This window comes from Elgaria multicarinata, chromosome 1 (genome assembly GCF_023053635.1).
Source record: "Elgaria multicarinata webbii isolate HBS135686 ecotype San Diego chromosome 1, rElgMul1.1.pri, whole genome shotgun sequence".
Classification (NCBI taxonomy): Eukaryota; Metazoa; Chordata; class Lepidosauria; order Squamata; family Anguidae; genus Elgaria; species Elgaria multicarinata.
In genome coordinates, this window is record NC_086171.1 from 178,327,222 (window position 1) to 178,351,290 (window position 24,069).

General features: G+C 45.8%; 1 protein-coding gene across 1 annotated transcript; it reads left to right on the forward strand.

Annotated features, from left to right (window-relative positions):
* The first annotated feature begins 214 nt into the window (after positions 1-214).
* Positions 215-24,069, forward strand: GPR37L1 (G protein-coupled receptor 37 like 1). The gene is made up of 2 exons (XM_063144161.1): positions 215-1,405; positions 22,645-24,069. The coding sequence occupies exons 1-2, from the start codon at positions 638-640 to the stop codon at positions 23,452-23,454; spliced, it is 1,578 nt and encodes a 525-aa protein (XP_063000231.1). The 5' UTR covers positions 215-637; the 3' UTR covers positions 23,455-24,069.

Sequence of the window (24,069 nt, forward strand, 5' to 3'; positions counted from 1 at the left end):
ACACTACCAAATTGTACATCATTGACCAAAAACAAGGAGAAACTTCTTAAAAACCAGTGGTATATTGCACGAGTAGGTTGGTATTAGAATTGTATTGTGTGACCTAGGATTAATTTGTCTCTTGCTTGGCTGAAGGAACTGTGCCAGCCCTGCTTATTTCCTAAGAGAGCCTCCTTTACTCCCACGCGCACACAAAACCCAGCCTGAGGTCTACTGCTGAGGCAGGCCGTTCCTTTCGGCTATTCCGTCTCTTCCTACTGGCTCCACTAATGTTGGGGTTTTGATCTTTTTCCCAGCGGCCCGCAGCCATTGTGGTTTGGCCACCAGGGGGCCTGTGGCCCAACAAAGGATGACTGGAGTGAATTACTGGGGGAAACGGTTTTTATCCTGCCCAAAGATCTGAGGGAATGCAGAACAGAAGTGACGCCGATAGAGGCAGACTGAAGCCCCTCTCTGCCTTGGCTCGATCCTCGCGGAGGCTTCAGGAGACCCACCGCCCGCCCCTCGCCATACTCCAGGTCCAAGTGCGGGGGCTTTCTCCCCCTTTCCTCACAGCTTGCAGTGCCATCTCCATTCACTTGGTGAGTCGCTTTCTTTCTCGTGCCTCTTTTCCCCCCCATCTGTGCAAAAAAGAAGAATGTCTTTGCCTTGGACAATTGTGCTTTGGCTGGTTTTCCTGCAGCCTCTGGAGTCCACAGTGAAGGAAGGGGCTGCCCTGTTTAGCAGAGAGCCCAGGAAGGAGCAAAGGGCAGGAGAGGGTCACTTAAGAAGGTACGTCGTCTCCAAAGATGCACCGTTGGAGACACTTGGAGAACTCGGCCGGGTGGGGAGGTCGGGGTCTGTTGGCAATGACAGGGGACGACAGTTCTCAGAAGACCAGTTGAGGTGGAGAAGGGCCCGCAGGGGGACGAAGGATGACAGCTCCAAGCCGGCCCAACAGTACATTCCAGGAGTGAAAGTGGAGTATCCTCGGCCCGTGAACCCTGCCAGCCTACGGCCAACCAAGGCCCTGGTGCCGTCCAGCACAGATCCATCGGAACACCACCAAAGGAGCCCGGGGGTCCACGGGGGCACAGAGCCCCAGGACAATATGACGGTGGCATTGGGAAAGCGCCCTCAGATCCAGAACCCTCTGTACCCGGTGACAGAGAGCTCCTACAGTGCCTATGCGGTCATGTTCTTGTCCCTCATTGTCTTTGCCGTGGGCATCATTGGGAACCTCTCTGTGATGTGCATCGTCTGGCACAACTACTACATGAAAAGCGCCTGGAACTCCATCTTGGCCAGCCTAGCCTTCTGGGACTTCCTCATCCTCTTCTTCTGCCTGCCAGTGGTCATCTTCAATGAGATCACCAAGAAGAGGCTGCTGGGGAACATCTCCTGCCGCGTTGTGCCCTTCATGGAGGTAAGAGGTTCCTCTGCTGCTCTCCCCTCCATCTCATCCATCTGTCCTCTTTGGGGGATGATGCTGTGGCATTATGTCCCGCTAGATGCCATGAGCTTGGACTGATCCCTTTGCTTTGTCTCTCAGCCACATTAGTGCTCCCTATGCACAGATGTCCTTACCAAGTTCGAGGAATGGCTGATAGATCCCTGAGGGGATCAGTATAGCTGGCTGGGGAATTACAGGAGTTGCAGTACAGAACATCAAATTGGGGAGGACTGATCTAGCTGGAGGAAGAGTTTGGTGTAACTCAAAAGCTTACACCTTTATTATGAATACTGGTTTAATCCGATAGCCTTAAGAGCTGAAAGCAGCCCCAACCCTGGGGGGATCTACACTACTGCTTTAAAGCGCTTTATAACAGTTTTGACAACTGTTGTGGCCCAGGACACACTGCATATACAGTTTTCAAAACGTTTTCAAAGTGCTTTAAAGCGCTTTAAAAGCAATAGTGTAGATTCCCCCCCTCTTCCTAAAATGGTAACAACTGAAATGTCTTTGGGGAAGTGGAGACAGATTTCCTTGTTGGATTGGGAATACATTGTCACAGATAGTGTGTTTAAACCTGGTCACCATGAGTGCCTATCCATATTACCTGTGCTTATTCATAAGCTATTTATTTGGTCTGGAGAATTATCGCTGTGCTGACTGCAGAGACCCAAAGTCTACAAAGCAGGCCAGGAGAAGGTTTGCCTTATTTGTCTAGAAGAAAACAACACACAAACTTTTTGAAATCAGAGCGGACATCCATTAGCGGATAGAAAATATAGCCAGCATTCAGAGCAAGGTTATAAATGCAAATACTTTTATGTCCTCTCAGAAGGATAACACCCTAATTAAAAAGAATAAGTGCATCAAACAGTTGCAGGGAATCCATCAACCAGCAGGTTGGTTGGGGCTGTGATAATGACCCAACAATTCAAGAGCTGTATTCTAGCATTGTTTTAATATGCATTTTGCAAATTTTTACTCTCAGCTTTTAAAAGAGCTGAGCAAGCTTTCTCGTTCTCAAAGACGGTGGCTGTGAGGTCAGAGGTGAAGTGGCCATGCCATGCTAGCAGAAATTGTTACCTGCTGTTGACAGAGCATTCCAGCTGGTGGTTGCCAAGTGCAGGGGGGGAGCTGCCTGGTATGCTCTTGTGCTTTTAACAGACGTCTGAAGAGCAGAATGAGCAAGTCATGCTTTTCATGGCAAGGAGGAAACATGTTCACATTTCCTAATTGCTCCAGATTATCTTGCTGTTAAAGCAGGGCCAGAAGATGTTGTTGGATAGGGTGACCATGTGAAAAGGAGGACAGGGCTCCTGTATCTTTAACAGTTGCGTAGAAAAGGGAATTTCAGCAGGTGTCATTTGCATGCATGCAGCACCTGGTGAAATCCCCTCTTCATCACAACAGTTAAAGCTGCAGGAGCTACACAAGAGAGACCAGCTACAAAAGAGGGCAGGGCTCCTGCAGCTTTATCTGTTGTGATGGAGAGGGAATTTCACCAGGTGCTGCATGCATACAAATGACACCTGCTGAAATTCCCTTTTCTTTGCTACTGTTAATGATACAGGAGCCCTGTCCTCATTTTCATATGGCCACCCTATTGTTGAACTCCAATTCCTATCGGCCTCAGCCATCCTGGCCAATGATGCAGGATCATGGAAGTAGTAATTCATTGATGTCTGGAGGGTCACAGGTTCTCAACGAATGTTAAAGGATCAGGTACCAGGGATATTTCAAAAGTTGGAAAGCCTGTTACAGTTCATGTTGCCACTACCCCCCGCCCTAGGACACTTGTGCCTTTAACAAGCACATGAGAGGCAGAAATTCACCAGGTAAAGCTTTCACCACCACGGAATCACCCTGCTAGGAGAGGTTTCTTAAATTTCTTCCTGTCACACACATTTTTTAAAGGCACAGAAAACAGTCAGAGGCAGTCCCAACTCTTTTGAGATCTCAGGGATTGTTTGATGTCTCCCAGAAGGTTGTGCCTGAGAGATACTCGGAGCGCTGTATGACGTGTGCCACATTTTTCATTGGCATAGAAAGTCTGTCATACTTAGCTATTAGGGCCTCTGCATGTGACGTCTGCATGTGCGTGTGTATATGATGGTGCATGTTGATAGTTCTTTCAGTGTTCCTGAAGATTTTGTGCCTGGGGATGAATAGTTATTAGCACATGCTCTTTTAAAAAGAAACAGATCCACAGCCCTGAGGCACAGAGAGGGTAAGCATTTTGTCTCAAGGCAGGGTCAGCCTTACTATTCGACTGAGGGATTGGGTGTGTGTGTGAAAGGGCAGCAAACCATAAGTTATTTAATTTATTATTGTTGTATTTTTACTGCCAGGGCAAAGGAGAGGGTATTTGTGGGATTGTCTGCCTCAGTTGCCAAAATAACTTGTCTGGCCTTGGGTATTATGCACCCTGAGTTTGGGGATGGGTGGACGGGCAGGCAGGTGGGGGAAAAGACAGCAAAATATCTTGGGCCAACCCTACCTGAAGGCCGCATAGGACACCTGTGGTAGAGGACAGAACTGAACCTGAGGCTTAGCTAGTGTTTGAGGAGAGCTTAGGCCAGTCTTCCCCAACTTGGTGCCCTCCAGATATGCTGGACTACAACTCCCAGCATTCCCCAGCCAGCATGCTGGGAATATTAGTCCAACTAGGGATGTCTGTTGTCAGGAAATTCTGCATTGCCCCCGACTGAGCTTGCATTTGTGAGCTGAGCTGTGGGTCGTCCCCCCGCCCCCAAACTGGGAACTTTTTCCATTTTAATTTTGTGTGTGTGCATATATTGAAATTTGCACACAATTTGCAGCTGTATTTTGCACAATTTAGGCAAATTTCTTAGGCAAATTTAGTAAAACTCTGGAAAATCCGCAAGCTGGCTTTACTGGATGCAGATTGAGTCATGCCAGCTCATGGGAAATGACTCTAAGGCCTTTGCTAGACCAGGCTATGTTCCGGGCTGATACCCGGGATCACCCCTGTGTGTCCAGATGACGCACAGGGGATCCCGGGCTCATGGAGGGATCAACCCTCCCTGGCCCCAAGATATAGCCTACCCCTTTCATCCCAATTTTTCCTGCAGTCTCGGGCTGAGCCTGAGACCGCGAGTGTGTAGCCCGTTCCGCAGCTTTTCCTGGCTCCGCGCAATTACTCGCGCATAAAAAAAGGCGCACCATAAGCGACTTCGCTTATGGCGCGTTAGAGAAGGCCTCAGTGCGGCCTGGCGCCGGATTCCCCTGTGCGTCATCTGGACGCACAGCAGGGAAACCGGCCCACAAAGCGCGCTAAGGCCTCGTCTAGGAAGGCCCTGAGTCGTGCCAGCTCATGGGAAATGACTCTAAAGCCTTTGCTAGACCAGGCTATGTCCAGATGACTCACAGGGGATCCCGGGCTCAGGGAGGGATCAACCCTCCCTGGCCCCAGGATATAGCCTACCCCTTTCATCCCAATTTTTCCTGCGGTCTCGGGCTGAGCCTGAGACCGCAAGTGTGTAGCCCGTTCCGCGGCTTTTCCTGGCTCTGCGCAATTACTCGCGCATAGCCAGGAGAAGCCGTGCATGGGGCGCAGTGCTCCGCAGTAGTGCTATGCCCATCGGGGGCAGGGTGGGGGGAGCAGGAAAATCAAATTAATGTTTTTAAAAAAACCTTACCTGAGCGCACAAGCGTTCGTGCGCATCGCCCCTTTAAAATTGAAAAAAAATGGCAGATGCGACGGGTCTTTCCTTCAGCTTGTCGCGTCTGACATCTAGACTAGGGCGACAGCCCGCGATAGTTGCATTGCGGGCTTTCCCCTTCTCCGTCGTGGATTTTAAGGTAGGTCTAGCAAAGGCCTGAGTCTGGGATGATGAAAACCTGGCAGGTCAACCCCATGGACAGATTCCTCTGACATCTGTAAATCCAACACATCTGAAGGGCACCAGGTTGGGAAAGGTTGGCCTAGACTCTTGCCATGATGGGTCGGGGGGGGGGTCCTCTGCTGATGTAACTAACAAACTGAGGCAGAAGAGCAATGACATTTTGCCTCCTGAACCCCACACAGCTGTGTGTGCAGGTAACTGCAGCAGTCCCGAGAATGCTCTGCCTCTGTTTGGTGTGTCAACATCTCCAAAACACAAGGAGTGTTTTGAAGGAAGTGGCAGCCAAGCCAGCTGCATTGGCTTCCATGGCAGCAGGGGAGCAGATCAATGCGAGGACCTGGCCAGCTCAGCATCAAATCCTGTGCACAACAAACCTGGGGTGGGGGGAGCCCATTGGAACACAGCAGGATTGACTTCTGAGTAAATATAGGATTGCAGCGTTTGCTTTGAGTTGCTGCCCCGTCTTCTGACTTAGTGTGTACTGAAAAAAAAAAGTCTGAATACTCAGCCGCAGTCAATAGATACGGTGGCCTGATGCCCAGTGTTGTGGATCTCCGTGAAGCCCATAACTCAATGAGACATGTGTGAATCAGGCTACCACATGGAAGGATGGCAAAGATGTGGTTGGGGATGTGGATGTTTCCTGTGTGATTCTGCCTGCAGCAAAGAGCTCCCCCTGCTGCCCCAAGTCACCCGAAAAGTAGCAACTTTGTAGAGATATCCGAGGCTGCCCATTCAGGAACACAGGAAGCTGCGTTACACTGAGTCAAACCGCTGGTGCATCTAAGCTCAGTGTTGTCGACACTGACTGGCAGAAGCTCTTCAGGATTTCAGGCAGGATCCTCTCCTAGCCTTACCTGGAGGTACCGAGGGTTACATACAAAGCAGGTGCTCTTACCACTGAGCTAAACTGGTGCAGGAAAGTGCTCTGGTGTGAAGGCTGCTTCGCACAATGCTTTGCCTCCAGCCAAGGATATAAATATACTTAGCCAAGTATGGCCCACAATCCCCAGAATTCTTTGGAAAATGCCATTATGGTTAATCTGGCATAAAACAGGCATGGGTTTGTAGCATAGTTCAGGATGGCAGAAGGCAGACTGGGATCTTCTGCTAGATCTCTGGGTGACTTGCAATAGATCAGCAAGTGTTTCTGACTCCCAATTCTTTAACAGTGCTTGCATTGGCTGCCTGAACATTTCCGAGCCCGATTCAAGGTGCTGCTTTTAACCCCTAAAGCCTTACACGGCTTGGGACTACAATACCTGACGGAACGCCTCTCCCGACATGAACCAACCCATACACTACGCTCAACATCTAAGGTCCTCCTCCGAGGGAAGCTTGGAGGATGGCAACAAGGGAGAGGGCCTTTTCATAATTGGCCCCCCAATTATGGAATGTTCTCCCTGATGAGACTTGCCTGGCACCAACATTGTTATCTTTTCAGCGCCAGGTCAAGATGTTTCTTTTCTCCAAGGCGTTTAACAGCATATGTTGAGTTTTAACTGACTCCAAAACTAGCTTTGGCCTGGCCGAGTATTTAAAAAATTGTTTTAAATATTAGCTGTTTTTATGGTTTGAAGTTTTTTATATTGATTTTTAATGTTCAGTCTTTTAATCTTTGTAAACCGCCCAGAGAGCTTTGGCTATAGGGCGGTATATAAATGTAATAAATAATAATAATAAAAAAAACCACCCCAGTAGTAACAAGAAAATCACTTTTTCCACCTGAAATACTCTGCTGAAATGGACAAAGGTCTGGTAACCAGGAACACACTTTTAAGAACATTGGAGTTGTGCTGGATCAAAGGCCTATCTGGCACAGCATTTTGTTTGCACAGTGGCCAACAAGTTGCCTTTGGGAAGCCCACAACAAGACAGACATTGATACAATAGCACCCTTCTACTTGTCTTCCTCAGCCTACTGGCTATGATGCTGTAAGTGCTATACAGCCGTCATGGCTAGTGTAGCCATCAATACCCTTATCTCCCATGGCATTGTCTAATCACCTTTTAAAGCTGTCAAGTTGGTGGCCACTACTACATCTTGTGGTAGTGAATTCCATAGTTTATGTGCTGTGTGGAGAAGTACTTCCTTTTATCTGACCTGAACCTCTCACAATTCAGCTTCATAGGATGAGCCTTATATGAACTCAGTTCTGTTCTGAAAACAAATTCCTAGGCTAAGAATGTGCTTGGGGCACCCTGTGCTTTAATGGTAAAAACAAATAAACCTGGCTGTGGTTGGTGGATCTTAGGGTTCTAGTAAAAAAAAGAAAAAGAGAAAAAAAACCCAAACAAGGCTGAAATGATGAGTCTGGTGTACATAGACCTGGAGACTGTCTTGACAGCACCCTACCGACCCACTCCCACCCAATCATATCCCATTCCCAGCGTCCCCCAGGAAGAGAGAGTGACCACTGAACTGGACCATTATCCTGTAAACCAGTGTGATCTGCAGCTGAGCAATACCTGACACAGTGAGCTCAAGAATTTACAAGTCTGTCTGTATGACAACACGTTAGGTGAAAGAGTGGCAGCGCTTAGTTAAAACTATTTCCAGAGAGGCAGCCATGTTAGTATGCGCCCGCAAAAACAACAGTCTTGTGGCAGCTTAAAGACAGACAAATTCAATCTGGCATAAGCTTTTGTGAGCACTGTCCACTTTTCTTGCAGCTAGTGAAGTGGACAATGTCCATGAAAGCTTGTACCAGAATAATTTTGTTAGTCTTTAAGGTGCCACAAGATCTTTTGTTGTTTTTAGTTAAACTATGGAGTTTGTTACCACAGAATGGGGAGATGGCCTACATGGCTGTGAAAAGTATTTGATGATGATGATGATGATGATGATGATGATGATGATGATGATGATATATCTTACCCGCCTCTCTCTCTGGAGCAACACCAAATACAAAACACCATAAAATACATAAAACTGATTAAAAACATATAAAACTACTGCATTATTAAAAGGCATCTTAAAATTCAGCTAGGTAGGCCTGCCGGAAGAGATCAGCCTTAATGGCTTTCTTAAATTCAGGAAGACTGTTAAGTTGGTGAACCTCTCCCGGCAGGCCATTCCACATTCTGGGAGCGGCAGAAGAGAAGGTCCTCTGGGTAACAATTGTCATGGAGGATAAGTTAATCAATGGTCACTTGTCATGATGGCTATACGTTATCTGCAGGTTCAGTGGCAGTATGCCTCTCAATACTACTTGCTGAGGAACATGAGTGGGGTAGTGCTATTGTTTTCAAAGTCCTGCTTGTGGGCTTTCCACAGGCAGCTGGTTGGCCACTATGCTGGGCTAGATAGACCAGAGGTAGGTAACTTGTGGCCTTTCAGATGTTTTTGGACTGCAGCACCCATGATCCCTCACCATTAGCTATGCTAGCTAGGACTAATCAGAGTTGCAGTCCATCAACATCTGGAAGGCCACATGTTTCCCACCCCTGAGATAGGACTTTGGTCTGATCCTGCAGTGGGGTTCATACAATGGGAAATTCTTGGCACTTCCCATAGGGATGTTCTCATATTTAAGCCCCATTGAAATGAATGGGAATTGCCCTGAAATAGGGTAGTGCTTTTGCACGCCTTCCATTTATTTCAGTGAGGTTTGTGCATGAGAGCTACCAAGTGGATCACACTCTCTATATCCAGACTGAGAAGATAGAGGATGAATTGAGAGACAGTGTTATCCAAAACAAAGAGTGTTAGACTTGGAACTAGATGGCGAAAGCTTAAATTCCAGCAGGTACTGAAATGAAACCTTGGGCAAATTCAAATCTTTGCAATATTTTAGAATTAATATTTTGCTTTTTGAATATCAAACACTTGCAAATGTTGCTTTTGAAATATGACTTTCTGGGATGCTTTTGTAAAACATGAAGTTTTTTTTAATTACATTTATAGCCCACCTTTCTTCCATCATAGAGCTCAAGGTGGCTACATGTGGTTCCCAGGTGGTCTCCCCTCCAAGCATTGACCAGACTCATACCTGCTTAGCTTTAGCAAGGTGGTTGCCTCAGATGCCTTCAGACTATGCCCTTGGACTTTATTGATTTTCAGGCAAATAGTATTATAAACCCACTTGCCAAATATAAGCACATTATTCTTAGCCCCCACCCCCCACCCCTCTCTCTAATTCTTAAATCCAGTATCATCAATAACTGCAAATGTTTGGGAGGGGGAAGGCAAATTAGAAGAATATAAATCAAATATTTTGCAAGAAAATTCAATCATTAGAATCTGTTTGAGATTTGCTCTCATCCCTGTGATAAAAAAACCTCCAGGTTTTGGAAGGCCTTTGGGCAAGACATCCTCAATGGGCCCCCTCTCTCAGTGAGTGAACCTTCTCACTACCATTGCCATGAGATGCTGTTGCTGCTGCTGCTGCTCCTCCTCCTCCTTTTTTCCATCATTGCTACTACTTGCCTGCTTGACAGGCAGACAGTGAGCAAGTAAGCAGGGGCATCTTCTGCTCCTCCTTCTCACCACCACTGTTGCTTGAGCAAGAGACAGGTGAACAAGCAGGGCAATGGGGAGGAGGATGAGGAAGAGGAGCAACTTTGGGAGGTTCTTGCCAGTGGGCCCTGGTGGAGTGTGGACCCTTGGCAGGTGCCCAACCATACTTACCATTGCCAATCCTGCTCACCCATATCCTCTAGGGTGACCATATGAAAAGGAGGACAGGGGCTCCTGTATCTTTAACAGTTGTATAGAAAAGGGAATTTCAGCAGGTGTCATTCACATGCATGCAGCACCTGGTGAAATTCCCTCTTCATCACAACAGTTAAAGCTACAGGAGCTTGCCTAGTGTGACCAGATACAAAAGAGGGCAGGGTTGTCCTCCTTTTTATATGGTCACCCTAACACCCTCCAAAGTTTCAACTTGGATCCTAGTTTAGTCATGGAATCCTCAAGTTGGCTTTGGGTAAATCACTATATCTTAGCCTCAGTTTCCTACCTGTCAAATGAAAAGAATACCAGTCTATCTCACAGAGGCTGGCTGATTGAGATAAGGAGTCATTAAATGTACTGAGCTTTAGGACCAGCCATAAATCTGGATAAACCATGCTGGGTGTGAGAAGCTACAACTTGGCTCCTCTGGACCAACTGACATCTCTTCCCTGTGACTTTCCATTTGAGCTGTTCCTAGGATGGAGTGGAGCGAAAAGAGGGGGCATCGTGTTTTTGAATGATGCGAGGTTTCCATGGAAAAACTTGTTTGGCTGGGCAAAACATAGTGCCATGGAGACCTTGTTAATGAGTGCAGAAAAAAGGCCATCTTAATTTCCCCCTCACAATGCTGTGTAGGACTACAGGATGAAATTCTCAGAAATGAAGGACCCTTCAGAGCTTCAATAGTCTGAAATACTATTAGTACACAGAAAATGTGTGGTTCTGGAAAAAGGACAAATACATTAAAAAGAAACACCCCAGAGACTGCTATCTTTTCAGTAACGGTCATCAGGCACCCCTAAAGTCCAGCAGATCCCTGCCCAGCCTCATTCCTATACACTAGTGAAATTACAAACCAGATGTGATGGTGGCAGCCTTGTTTCAATACACATGCCTCTGCCTCCATCATGTATAAAGCAACAGGACGAGTGCACAGGTGAGGCATGCTAAATCCTCCATTCTGCCATCCTGTCCCTTGGCAACACTTTTCTCTCCTGCCAGGTTCCCATTCTAGAAATGAGCACAACTGGAAGGAAAAGCCTGGGCAGGGATGGAGTTAGGAATCAGCATTGTTGAGTCCCTGATGAGGCCCACTCTCAACAGGCAGTGATGTAGCGAGGGAATTAACGCTCTGCTTAATGATCTTATGCGTGGGCATTAGATGGCCATGTGTATTACATGCATGTATCTAAACCCGCAACTGCCATTCCATGCTTTACAGATCTATATTTCCTCCTATGTTAGACTGTTTGCCAACCCTGCTAAAAAAAAATTTTTAAACTCCGAAACAAACTGAGCATATACAGGTTTTTTTTCATTTTAAGCTTCCTTATATTATAGCTCCATCATGACTACAGAAATTAAATGGAGTTTGCTTCTGCTGCCGTCATCTCCTGCTGCTCTCTTGGGGATCATTTGGGGTGCCTGTACATTGGCTCCAAACTCCAGCCCCAGCTGCACCATTGCCAACAGGGACCACCACTGTTGACCCTCCAAGACCCCTGGTGCTGCTACTCCTTCTTGCTGGTGCTGACACTATGCCTGCCTTCTCCAGTAGGGTGACAGTATGGAAAGGAGGACAGGGCTCCTGTATCTTTAACACTTGTACAGAAAAGGGAATTTCAGCAGGTGTCATTTGTATGCATGCAGCACCTGGTGAAATTCCCTCTTCATCACAACAGTTAAAGCTGCGGGAGACCTGCCTAGCATGACCAGATACAAAAAAGGGCAGGGCACCTGCAGCTCTAACTGTTGTGATGAAGAGGAAATTTCACCAGGTTCTCCATATATACAAATGACACCTGCCGAAATTCTCTTTTCTATATGACTGTTAAAGACACAGGAGCCCTGTCCTTTTCAAACAGTCACCTTACTCTCCAGGGTGCAAGTGGTGACAAGAGCAAGGAGCAGCAGGAGCAGTTGCTTCCATTTGGCTTGTTCTCTCCTCCCAGGCAGTGGTGCAGACTGGGCCTAGAGGAAGAAGGAAAGCAGATGGGCAGTGATGATAGTGGCAAGGAACTTGGTGGATTCAGCAGTGGTGGGTGGGTGGGTAATCCATTGAGGGCATCTTGCCCAAGCCCCCACTACAGATGTACAGATTTTGTAACACCTATTCTTTCTGCATTTCATGGATTGTCAGGTGCCTTTTGTTCTATCACCAGCTCTTTGATGGAATCATTTTTTCCAATTTTCCCAAATTCACGCAAATTCACACTTCAGCAAGTTGGCAAATCCCCCCCCCCAAATGTTCAAATCCCTCCCCCAAATGTGCATTTTCAAGCTTTAGCCTATGGGAGTAATGTGCGTTTTGGACAATGTTTCCTTATCTTACATATTTTTCTTTGACTAAATTTATGAAAAAATCTGGAAAGTGCACAATCCATAAATAGAATAGAATGCAATCATACGGATATAAGATCACTATTCTTAAAATATACGCAATCACCTCTAAAATGAATGCTATTAAAAGCCCATAGGACAGCAATTAATAAAATGCAGATTAACATTTATAAAGTCTTCAAACTTTTCTTAGAAAACTGATCATGATGGAGTTGCTCAAGCTGCAAGGAGAAGGAAGTGAATTCCACAAATACAGGGCTGAGAATGCCTTGCTCCTGATACCTACCAATGCAATATATCTTAATGATGGACCCAAGAGTACATTTCAGTACTCCTCACTCATGTCCCATGAGCATTTTAGATTGGATCCACCCCCACTTTGTACATGATTGGGGCAGAGCTATGTTTACAGAGATAGGTCCGTCTGCTGCCATGACATTGAGTCTGGCCCTCAAGTCCCAGATCAGGTTGCTCTTTGGGTCTGTGTTTATTCTTACTCTGGGGAACCATTCTTTTGGTGACATTGTCCAGAGAGGGGGAAGGTCCAGGCCATCAATTGACTGGGAAGGATGACTTAGCTTGAACTATACAGGATAATTTATCTGGGCACTTGACACCTGTGAAGGAAGGAAGGGTGGGGGATAATATGACCAACCAACGATAAAAGTGGACTGCTTAATGTTTTTTTTATTATTAATACTTTTATTAATTTTCCACATAAACAGAGCACATAAGGAAAGGTAAAACAACAATACATCACAACATAAACAACTACTAAAATAGTCACAAATACATAAGGCTATATTCCATTTAAGCGACCTTCATGTCAGAAGGCAAGTATCATATTTCTAGTTTACCAGATCCGGATTTCATAAGAGCAAGCAAGTATATTTATCAAATGCAAGAATACAAGTTATATATAAAATCCACATACAAATAAGTCATCCTTTTGTAGTTCTTTTATATATTCAATAAAAGGTTTCCAGTCCATTACATATGAAGCTATTGTTCTTTCTTTTACTAACGCCATTAATTTCGCCATCTCCACCAATCCCAACACCTTGAGGAGCCATTCTTTCGTTGATGGTACTTGTGTTTTTTTCCAATATTGCACATATAACAATCTTGCCGCCGTTGTCATATATTGGAATAACAATCCTTTCTCTTTTAATTGATCATCCATCAGTCCAAGCAAAAACATTTCTGGTTTAATTTCTACATTTACTTTAAAAAAAATTTGCATTAATACATGTATTTTAACCCAGTATGCCTTTGCCCTTTTACAGAACCACCACATGTGGTAAAATGTTCCTTCTTGCTCTTCACACTTCCAACAGTCCCCCAAACAACCACTATACATTTTTGCTAACTTTGAGGGGGACATATACCATCTATACATCATCTTATAAAAGTTCTCCTTTAATCTGGTACTTAGTGTATACTTTAAACCTTTTGTCCACATGTTTTTCCATAGTTCTATTGGGATTTTATGCCCCACATTGTTTTCCCATCTAACCATACAGTCCATCACTTGTTCTTTCTCTCCCTCCAACTTTAACAATAGTTTACTTTGGCAATAAGATGTTCTTCATTAGTACATAATACCTCTTCAAACAATGACATTGAGCCCTCGAATCCTCCCGCTCTTACATCGCTCTTAAACTTCTCCTGAATCTGTAAATACGAGAACCATTGACATATGTGTCCCTCTTTTAGCAACTCTTCTTTCGTTTTTAGCTTACACTCTCCTTGGGCTGTCTCCAAGACATCACTATATTTTAACCGTTTATGTCCACTCGACAATTCTCTTCTATAGAAAGCTTCTTGGGCTGACACCTACATTAGAGTCTTCTGACATAATCTCAATTTATATTTCTTCCATACATTCAAAATTGTGCATCTTACAAAGTGATTATTAAAATCCACATTGACCTTAGCTTTCTCATACCAGAGATATCCATGCCACCCAAATTTTATATCATGCCCCTCCAGCTCTAACAATCTTCTGTTCTCCAGCACTACCCATTCTTTCATCCACACCAAGCAACAGGCATAGAAATACAGTTTCAGATCGGGAAGTCCCAGACCTCCTCTTTTTTTGGCATCTTGTAAAACTTTAATTTTTACTCTTGGTTTTTTACCTTACCAAATAAATCTAGAGATATCTCTATGCCATTGCTTGAATGATACATCCCCTTTTATGATATGCACCGCCTGGAACAAAAATAACATTCTTGGCAATACATTCATTTTTATCGTGGCAATTCTTCCCAACAGGGATAGTCTCACTTTCTCCCATTTAGCTAGGTCATCTTTAACTTCATTCCACATTTTCACATAATTATTAGCATATAACATTATTTATTTATTTATTTATTTATTATTTAATTACATTTATATACCGCCCCACAGCCGAAGCTCTCTGGGCGGTTTACAACAATTAAAAATAGCAAACATTAAAAGTATACAAAAATTTAAAAAACATAAAAACAGTATAAAAACAACAGTATCCATTTAAAAACAACAATTCTGGGGGTGACAAACAAACAATTCATGTTTGTCAGCACAACTCCCAAATATTTTACTTTTTTCTCCATTTTAAAGCCCATCTTCTCAATCAACTTTCTTTGTTCTTGTAATTTCATATTCTTGGTTAATATTTTAGTTTTCTGTTGACCCTGAAGCCTGCTACTACACCAAACTCTTTCAGCTTACTCATCAGGGTCTCAGTTCCCTTTAGAGGGTCCTCCAATATAAAAACCAAGTCATCAGCAAAGGCCCTCAATTTGTAATCTTTTTTAATCTTCACTCCACCAATTTGTTTGTCTTGTCTTATATCCCGGTTCAAGACCTCCAACACCAAGATAAATAACAGAGGAGAAAGAGGACAGCCCTGCCTTGTCCCTCTTTGTATATCATATATACTGGTAAGATCTCCTTTAACATTAATTTGCTTATTGTTAATTGGTAGTTGCTAAATATTCACATGGCTATGTGTTACCTCCAGTATCTGAGGCAGTAAGCCTATATCCACCAGTTGCTGGGGAACATAGGTAGGAGGGTGCTGTTGCACTGTGTCCTGTTTGGACACAGTGATGCTGTTTGGACTTTATACTGTTATACTGTTAGTTTTACCCTACCCTGTGCCTGTTTACCCTACCCAGTGCCTGTTTGCATTCTCTTCCCCTCCTTATCGCTTTACTATGATTTTAATAGAATGTAAGCCTATGCGGCAGGGTCTTGCTATTTACTGTTTTACGCTGTACAGCACCATGTACATAGATGGTGCTATATAAATAAATAAATAAATAAATAAATAAATAAATAAATAAATAATGTGTCCTGCTTTCTTGGTCCCTGGCTGACAGCTGGTTGGCCACTGTGTGAACAGAGTGCTGGACTAGATGGACCCTCGGTCTGATCCAGCATCAGGGCACTTCTTATGTTCTTATTAGGGATGTGCTCAGCTTCTAATCAGACCGGCGAATTAGAAGAGGAGCGGGGTGCTTCGCCTCCCCTTAAGGCAGAGGCGAAGAGGATTGGGGGGCCGGCGGAGCGTGGCGAAGAGGATCAAGGTGAAGGCGGATCCTTCGCCTCGATCCGGAGCTCCGCCGGAAAGGTAAGTGGGGTTTACCGGGCCCTGCCGCTGTCACCGTCGCCCATGTGGTGACAGCGGCAGGGCCCGGTAAACCCCCCTCCTCTCCCTTACCTGCCTCCATCCACAGTCCCTCGGCTTCTTCAATTGAGCCCGCGGTTCAACCAGGAAGTCTAGGCCGCACTTGCGGTCCAGACTTCCTGGCTGAACCGCGGGCTCAATTGAAGAAGCCGACGGACCACGGACGGAGGCAGGTAAGGCCCCCCTCCCCCTTGGTCCCTTACCGGGCTTTGCCGCCGTCGCCACACGTGCGGCGACAGCGGCAGGGCCCGGTAAAAAACCCCGCCCTCCTCTCCCGGCCTTACCTGGCACCACTCCCCTCCACTGCGGAGCTCCGATTTGGAGCCGGAGCTCCGTGGCAAAGAGGAGCGGAGTATGGGCGGAGCGGCGCAGAGCGGAGCAGGCCGATCCGAAATTTTCGGATCGGCCTGTGGGGCGGAGCGGGGGGTCCATGCACACCCCTAGTTCTTATGACAATTCTAGACCTTGAAGGGCATGAAATGTCATCAAACTAAAACCCCTGATCTGGGCCAGGTCCCATCATGCTTAATTGGCACCCTTGACAGACAAATCCTGTGATGACACTTATGCTTGGAATTGCCTCCCGGAACACCAGTGTGGTGCCACTCCTCTGACTTCCTACAAATCCCTCCTAAAACACCACCTTTTCTATGAAGGCTTGGGTATAGCCCTCTGGTTCTCGTATTGCATATTTACCCCTGCCTCCTCCCCCCCTCTTCTGTTTTCTCCATGGGGAATTTTAGATTGTAGCCTCCTCGGGACAGGGACCTTTCCCCATGTATTATGTAGAGCACTATGCCCACTGTTGGAGCTACATCAATAATAACTAACAATAACTACAACCCAGGTTTGACACAGTGCCACACCAGTAAAAATGGAGAGCTGGAGCATGCACCAAACAAGAGATGACTAAAGTGTTGTTGGACTATCTTTTGTTTGTTTCTATGGTGCCTTCAGGTACATGGTTCTATGATAACTGAAAAAGACAGGTCCCTGCCCCTAGGAGTGTACTGTCTACATACAGGAACTGGGGTAGGGGGGAGACAGTGACACATTTGTAAGTTTAGATTTGACTGAATTTGAATTTAGTGGTGCATATGCGATACGGATGCTCAGACGTGGCCCTTTGCATGCAAGTTAATCCCCCCCATATCATATAATAGAAGAAATCCTTCTTTAGTTGGATAGGTCACGCCACTTTGGCTGCCACTTTCCAGCTTACTCTGTAGATTCTCTGCTCAGTTCTGAACTCAAGGCGAGATGAGAGCAATGCAGGTGGGGGGAACATCTGTGAATGATTCAGAGCTTGGCTATGGGAGCAGCTCAGTGCACAGAGAAGGCAGAGAAAACAATGGAGCCTTGGTATTGTTTGGCAGGATCACTGGAGTTGGGCTTGGTAGGGAAATGCAGTCACGGGTCAAGTACTTATTCATGCCGTCCACACCTCCTATCACTGCCAGAGGCCACTACTGCATGCTTCAGAGAAATATCTGCCAACAACCGAGAATCCAAAAGATATAGCTTTAGGTTGGCTGCGCTTGCTCCCTTTCACCACCCTCCATCCTTGAAGCTATATATCCTGTGTCTCGTTGAAAGTAAAGTAACCTAAAGTAGGTCAGGTATTTTAATATTTGCATCCATTCAGAAAATTTTCCGGTTATACGTCAGAACATTAAGACACTTGATACTGCTGCTTATGAAATCTGAATAGCAAGTCTTCTTTATTCTGTGTCATTTGTACATTAATTGATTTGTGGATGGCTTTTTTTTTTTTTGTATGTGCAGAGCTTGCAACTGAAAAGGAGCTGGGTATTTGAAAGGCATTCTAGTGTGATCTAGCAGTGGCTTAGCTCTTGCCAACATTATCTGGTTGAGTTTCCCTCTTGGGCCAAAATACAGGTCACACTGCGGCCATTCCGATGTAGCATTGCTCCAACAGCTGTTTCTCCACCCCAAGCAAAGCATCCTCCTGGAGAGGGGTGATTTGCAAGAGAAGAATCATTTCCCCACCACTTTCCCTTTGAAACTCTCCCTGCATGGTTCCAGATCTGCATTTCCAAGATAAACATGGATCTAGAATCCCAGTGGAACATAAAGTGGATATAGGGAGCAAATGCAGAAAGAAAGGAGAAAGCACACACACATAGCCAATTCTATGCTGCTAAGTGGTTCCTCCTCCTAAGGATGCATTGGAGTAGAGAAATGGCCAGTGGACTAATGTTTCATATCTGTGCTGACAGACATATTTTAGTTCTTAATGGCTCCAGTGCACCCAGCTAGAGAACAGAATAGTTCCCTGTCTGACTTTTCTCTTCCAGTTCATGAGCGCATTCATGGTATGATAAAGGAGATAGATGAGCACACTTTCATAATCTTCCTTAGCCTTAAATTTTTATAGTTTCATTAGATGCAAATTTTTCAACCCTATTATTTTTGACAAGCAAAATGCTATGTATTATGTATAGCGGGGCGGGGGAATGTAACAAGGCGCCAAGATGTGTTTGCGTGTGTGTTTGTGTGTACTAGGGTGACCATATGAAAAGGAGGACAGGGCTCCTGTATCTTTAACAGTTGCGCAGAAAAGGGAATTTCAGCAGCTGCCATTTCTATACATGAAGCACCTGTTGAAATTCCCTCTTCATCACAAAACTGCAGGACCTATACTAGAGTGACCAGCTGCAAAAGAGGGCAGGGCTCCTGCAGCTTTCACTGTTGTGATGAAGAGGGAATTTCACCAGCTTCTGCATGAATACAAATGACACTTGCTGAACTTTCCTTTTCTATGCAACTGATAAGATACAGGAGCCCAGGTTATGGGATCCAAACCACTTTCTTTCAAAGAAATCGACGTAGATAAGGGGTCTGATTGCTCTTGCTAGAAGTGTGTCTGTCTGTGTGAGAGTGCTAGACCCTGGCTGCATCTTGAATGAGGCAGTGTTGGGATTCATGATCCTCTCGCTCCATAATGTGTGGTAGAGTTCCCTATATGTCATTATGCACTGAACCTCCAGTAGCACTCCTGCACACCTCTCATTCGGCAGAGCAGCTTGCTCAGGACAACTGCTCAATGGATGACGTGTTGCATTTAGCTGGAGTGCAGAGGTGTGTGCATCTTTGGAATGTCACCTGCAGAAATAACAGTTGCTTGAGACAGATGCAGTTGTGCTATCCAGTAGATGCATCTGAGGAACATCTGTGATGTTTACAAGGGGTCCTAGAATACACCTTGGATCATGCTGAGAAAGAGTTTGGGGAAGCAAAATTAATGTTTAGGGCTAAAAGACTTATACTATTATGTTGGAAGGACAAATGCTCACCTCCCACAATGCAATGGACTGAGGACTTACCAACGCTATCCACATTTGAACAGGTGTTATATAGACACCATTTGTGAGTGGATGAGAACATGGGTATTTGGGATATTTGGTCTGCTTTTCTTGAAACCGATGCATAACTCTCTTCTTTTTCTATGAATGGTATGGGGAAAATGATGACATTCCTATGTATGTCATTCGTTTGTTTCTCACGATTTATTTTTTATTCTCCTTTGTTAGATTCATAATAAAGGAGGGGGGGACTAATGTCTAGGCCTGCAAGCAAACACCAACCTTCTCCAGCCTCTCAGTGGAAACTTGGAGAGAAACCTGGGCATTGTCAGCCTTAGTGCTGGATCCAGGGTTTTGAGCAGACGTCCTCAATGGACTCCCTCTCTTAGGGGCTCTACCGTCTCATGGCCATTTGTCACCAGCTACTATTTCTGCCGCACCTCCTCCTTGCTACCATTTGCTTGCTTGAGAGGCAGAGTGGCACTGAACAGGTAAGCAGGGGCATCTACTGCTCCTCCTCCTCACCACCACTGTTGTCTGGGCCAAAGCGAGAGGCAGGTGAACAAGCAGGTTGCCACGGTGAAAAGGAGCAACTCTGGGGGGGGGGGCTCTTGTTGTCAGCAGGGCCTTGGGCAGGTGCCCAACCATGCCCACCCTTGACGCTGGCCCTTGTCAGCTTCGTGTGAATTTTTCATGTATCTGTAGATTTGGAGGCAACTTGTGAGAGTCTATTCCAGTGTCTTGACAAAACACCGTGAGAAGCACCGGCTGTGGCCTGGAAGCGTTCTGTTGTGTGCTGCTTTGGCTGCAGTTAAAAGGGTTTTTGGAGAAAGTAAGCCTCTCTTTCTAGTTTCCGATGCTTCCTGTGCGCAATGAATGTCCCTTGTTCCCCTCAGAAGTGAGCGGGTGCCTGCAATTAGGGCCCAGAGCTCTTGGGCAATCGATGAACAAGCGTCCAAACGGGGCGTTGTGTGTTTCCTGAGGCTAAGGAAAGCACAGGGTTTGTAATGGAGAGCGCTGAGCGAGGGGGAGGGCCTCCCCGGCTGATATTTATTCATGCTCTTCATTGTCTTTCAAACCCACCCAGCGTTTGGCATTTTCTCCTCCACACTTTGCCCTCTTCCCTTTTGGCAAACAGGGATGTTTTCCTTGGGTTCTGAATGCAGCGGAAATTAACAGGGACTAGTTTGGGACATCAACAAACTTACTTGAACTCATTTGGCCGGATGCATTTTGGTAGTAAGAAGCAGAAGGGTAGAGGGGCTGTTCGGAGAGGCATTAAAGATCAAACCTTGCTTAGGCCTGTTAACAGCCTGAGGATCCATTCTGCGCCGCAAGGGCGGTCTTTCCTCTTGCTTTGAATTGCTACTTGCATTCCATAAATATGAAAATGTGGATCATTAAGGCCTGGTCTACATGAAGGAAGATGAGGTGAAAAGGCTCCTGAGGTGATCCTACTTCAAACCACAGGTGGAGGATATACCGCTTTTGGATATCCCCAGTCCCCATAATACATTCCCTTCAATTAGAAAAGTAGTGTATCAAGGACTAAGATTTTATCCCAGTCCTGTTTCAAGCAGGAGAGCATTTGAAGCTGTGTGATCCCTCCTCCTGTGAAGCAGTTTGTTCTACCACCATGTTTTGCTGCCCCTGTAGGCCAGGACTGAGCCCAGTTCCCTGAGAGATGACAAATAAAGAGAGGGGGTCTGGTTACAAGAGAGTCACTCTGAAGCTTAAAATGTTTGTTTTAAATCCTGTGCTTTCCACTCCGCACCTCCCGCTCCCTCCCAATCACTCATTAAAATTAAAACACAAGCAAACATGGCTAAAGTATACAATGCAAAAGCAAACAACACTGAGGTGTATATAAGGAACCCCCACCCACCCACCCACCCAGCACGCATACAGGGTGAAAATATAGAAGAGACTGAAGCAATTGAGTCAGTTGAGATAGTTTAGGAAAGCCAACTAGATTTCTTTACTGGTGTCCACAATATAAGCATACACTTTCCATAACCTGCAAGACATTGTTTACTTGTACTTCCAAAAGGCTTTTGACTGAGTCCTTCACCAAAGACTCTTGAACAAACTTTACAGTCATGGGATAAGATGAGCAGTCCTCTTACGGATTGGTAGCTGGTTAAAGAACATAAAGAGGAGAGTTAGAATAAACAATGTTCTCCCAATGGAGAGATGTAAACAGTGGAGTCTCACAGGGATCTGTATTGGACCAATGCTTTTTAATGTGTTCATAAATGATCCGGGAATTTAGAGTGAGCAGTGAGGTGATCAGGTTTGCTGATGACATCAAATTATTTAGGGTGAAAAGGGATTTAAAGTGAAAAGGGATTGCAACGAGCTCCAAAAGGATCTCTCCACACTGACAGAATGGACATCAAAATGGTAAATGCAGTTCTGTTTAAGTAAGTGTAAAATGATGTACGCTGAGGCAAAAAAATCAGCTTCATATATATATATATATATATATATCTGAGCTAGCAGTGACAAACCATGAAAGAGATATTGGCGTTGTGGTGGACAGTTCAATAAAAATTATTAGGAAAGGAAACAAAAATAAAACTGCCAATATCATACTGCCCTTATACAAATGGATTGTGTACACTTGGAATACTATGTACAGTTATGGTTGCCACACTTAAAAAGGGATATTGTAGAGTCAGGAAAACAGCAGAAAAGGGCCACTAAAATGATCATGGGGCTGAAGCAACACTTATGAAGAAAGGCAACAACTTCTGGGACTGTTTAGCTTAGAAAAAATCATAAATAAAGGGGGAAAGTAGATAAGGAGATATTTTTCTCCCTCTCTCATCTTTACAGAACCCTGGGCCCCATGAAGCTGGTTGCTGGGAGATTCAGGACAGATAAAAGGAAGGGCTTCTTCACGCAGCACATAGTTAAACCATGGAATTTGCTAACACAAGATGTTGTGTTGGGCACCAATTTGGATGGCTTTAAAAGGCTATCACTGGCTACTAGTCCTGATGGCTACGTGCTCCCTCCAGTATCAGGGACGGTATGCCTATGTACCCTTATTGCTGAAAAACACAGCTGGGAAGGGGCTACTGCACTCATGGCCTACTTGTGGGTTTCTCACAGATGGCCACAATGTAGACGGAACGCTGGACTCAGTGGTTTAGCATGGCTCTTCTTATGTCGTTACGGCATAATTTGGGGTCTGCTTCGATTCTTTTAGGGGAGCGAGAGAATTTCCTGTTTTACCATGTTCCTCTTGCTTTAAAACTACCCTGCTTTGTCAGCTCAGTTCCGCAGGACAACCATCTCTCTCTCTGTTCTCACTGTGACCTTAGGTGTCTTCCTTGGGAGTAACCACCTTCAGCCTCTGTGCCTTGGGCATCGACCGATTCCACGCAGCTACCAGCCCTCAAGCCAAACTCCGTCCCATTGAGCACTGCCATTCTATCATTGCCAAGCTGGCTGTCATCTGGGTGGGTTCCATGACCCTCTCTACACCAGAGATCCTCCTCTGGCAGCTGGCACAGGACACCTCCCCAGTCTCCGGCGTCGTGAGCGACTACTGCACCATGAAACCTTCACAGGAGCTGCCGGAATCAATTTACTCGCTAGTCCTCACTTACCAGAATGCCAGGATGTGGTGGTACTTTGGATGCTACTTCTGCTTGCCCATCCTCTTCACTGTCAGCTGCCAGCTGGTCACTAGGAGGATCAGCAGCCCAGACAAGTCCGAGTGCCGCAGCGGGAAGCACGGGCAGTGTGAGAGCCAGCTCAACTGCACTGTCATTGGCCTGACGGTGATTTACGCGCTCTGCACTATCCCGGAGAACGTCAGCAATATAGTCATAGCCTACCTGTCTCCTGACATGGCAAAGCAGACCCTGGACCTGCTAAACCTCGTCAACCAGTTCTTCTTGTTCTTCAAGTGCTCAGTGACTCCGGTGCTGCTGCTGTGCCTCTGCAAACCATTGGGCCAGGCCTTCATGGACTGCTGCTGCTGCTGCTGCGAGGAGTGCGGTCAGGAAGCCTCCTCCAGCGACGGCGGCTCCAACAGCAAGCTGAAAACGGAGATGTCCTCTTCCATCTTCTTTGACAAGCCTCAGGAGACGCCTCCCCCTGTGGAGCCCATCGGCACCCCATGCTGAGCTCCATCGGCCCAACGGGGGAGCATTAGCAGTTCTTCCACCAGCTTCTCCCAAGACCAAAAGTCGTCTTCTCTCTCTCTCTCTCTCTCTCTCTTTAGTATTGATTGGTGAAGTGGCTGGACAGTGGAGATGGAACAAGTGTTGCCCATGTGCTTCTTCCTGCCAACGCCCACTTCAGCAAGAGTGACTTGGTGATGAAGCCTCACCTCCATCTCTCTCTCCTCCCTGCTGAATGTTACGAAGGGTGTGAACATCTCCAAAACACAAACAAACAATCCCAGACCCCAGGCAGGAGCAGAGAGGCAGCTCCTGCCCTGAATGAGGGAGATGCTGAGGAAGGTTGCACTTGCAGCCCCCTCAAGGACTGACCAATCACAGTGTTTTAGAGAGGATATAGTACAAATTAACCTATTCTGCGCTCATGCAGGATCTTACTGTCCACTTCTCCACTCCAGCCCCAGAGACAGACTCATATACAAGATAAGCACTATCCTAGCCTCAATAAACCAATACACTAGATAGAAAAAAAAAGTTTCCTATGACAACATTTCTTTTAAAGTGTTTTAGAACAGCTAGTTGTTCTGTAAACATCTTTCAGGAGCCCAAAGTATATCT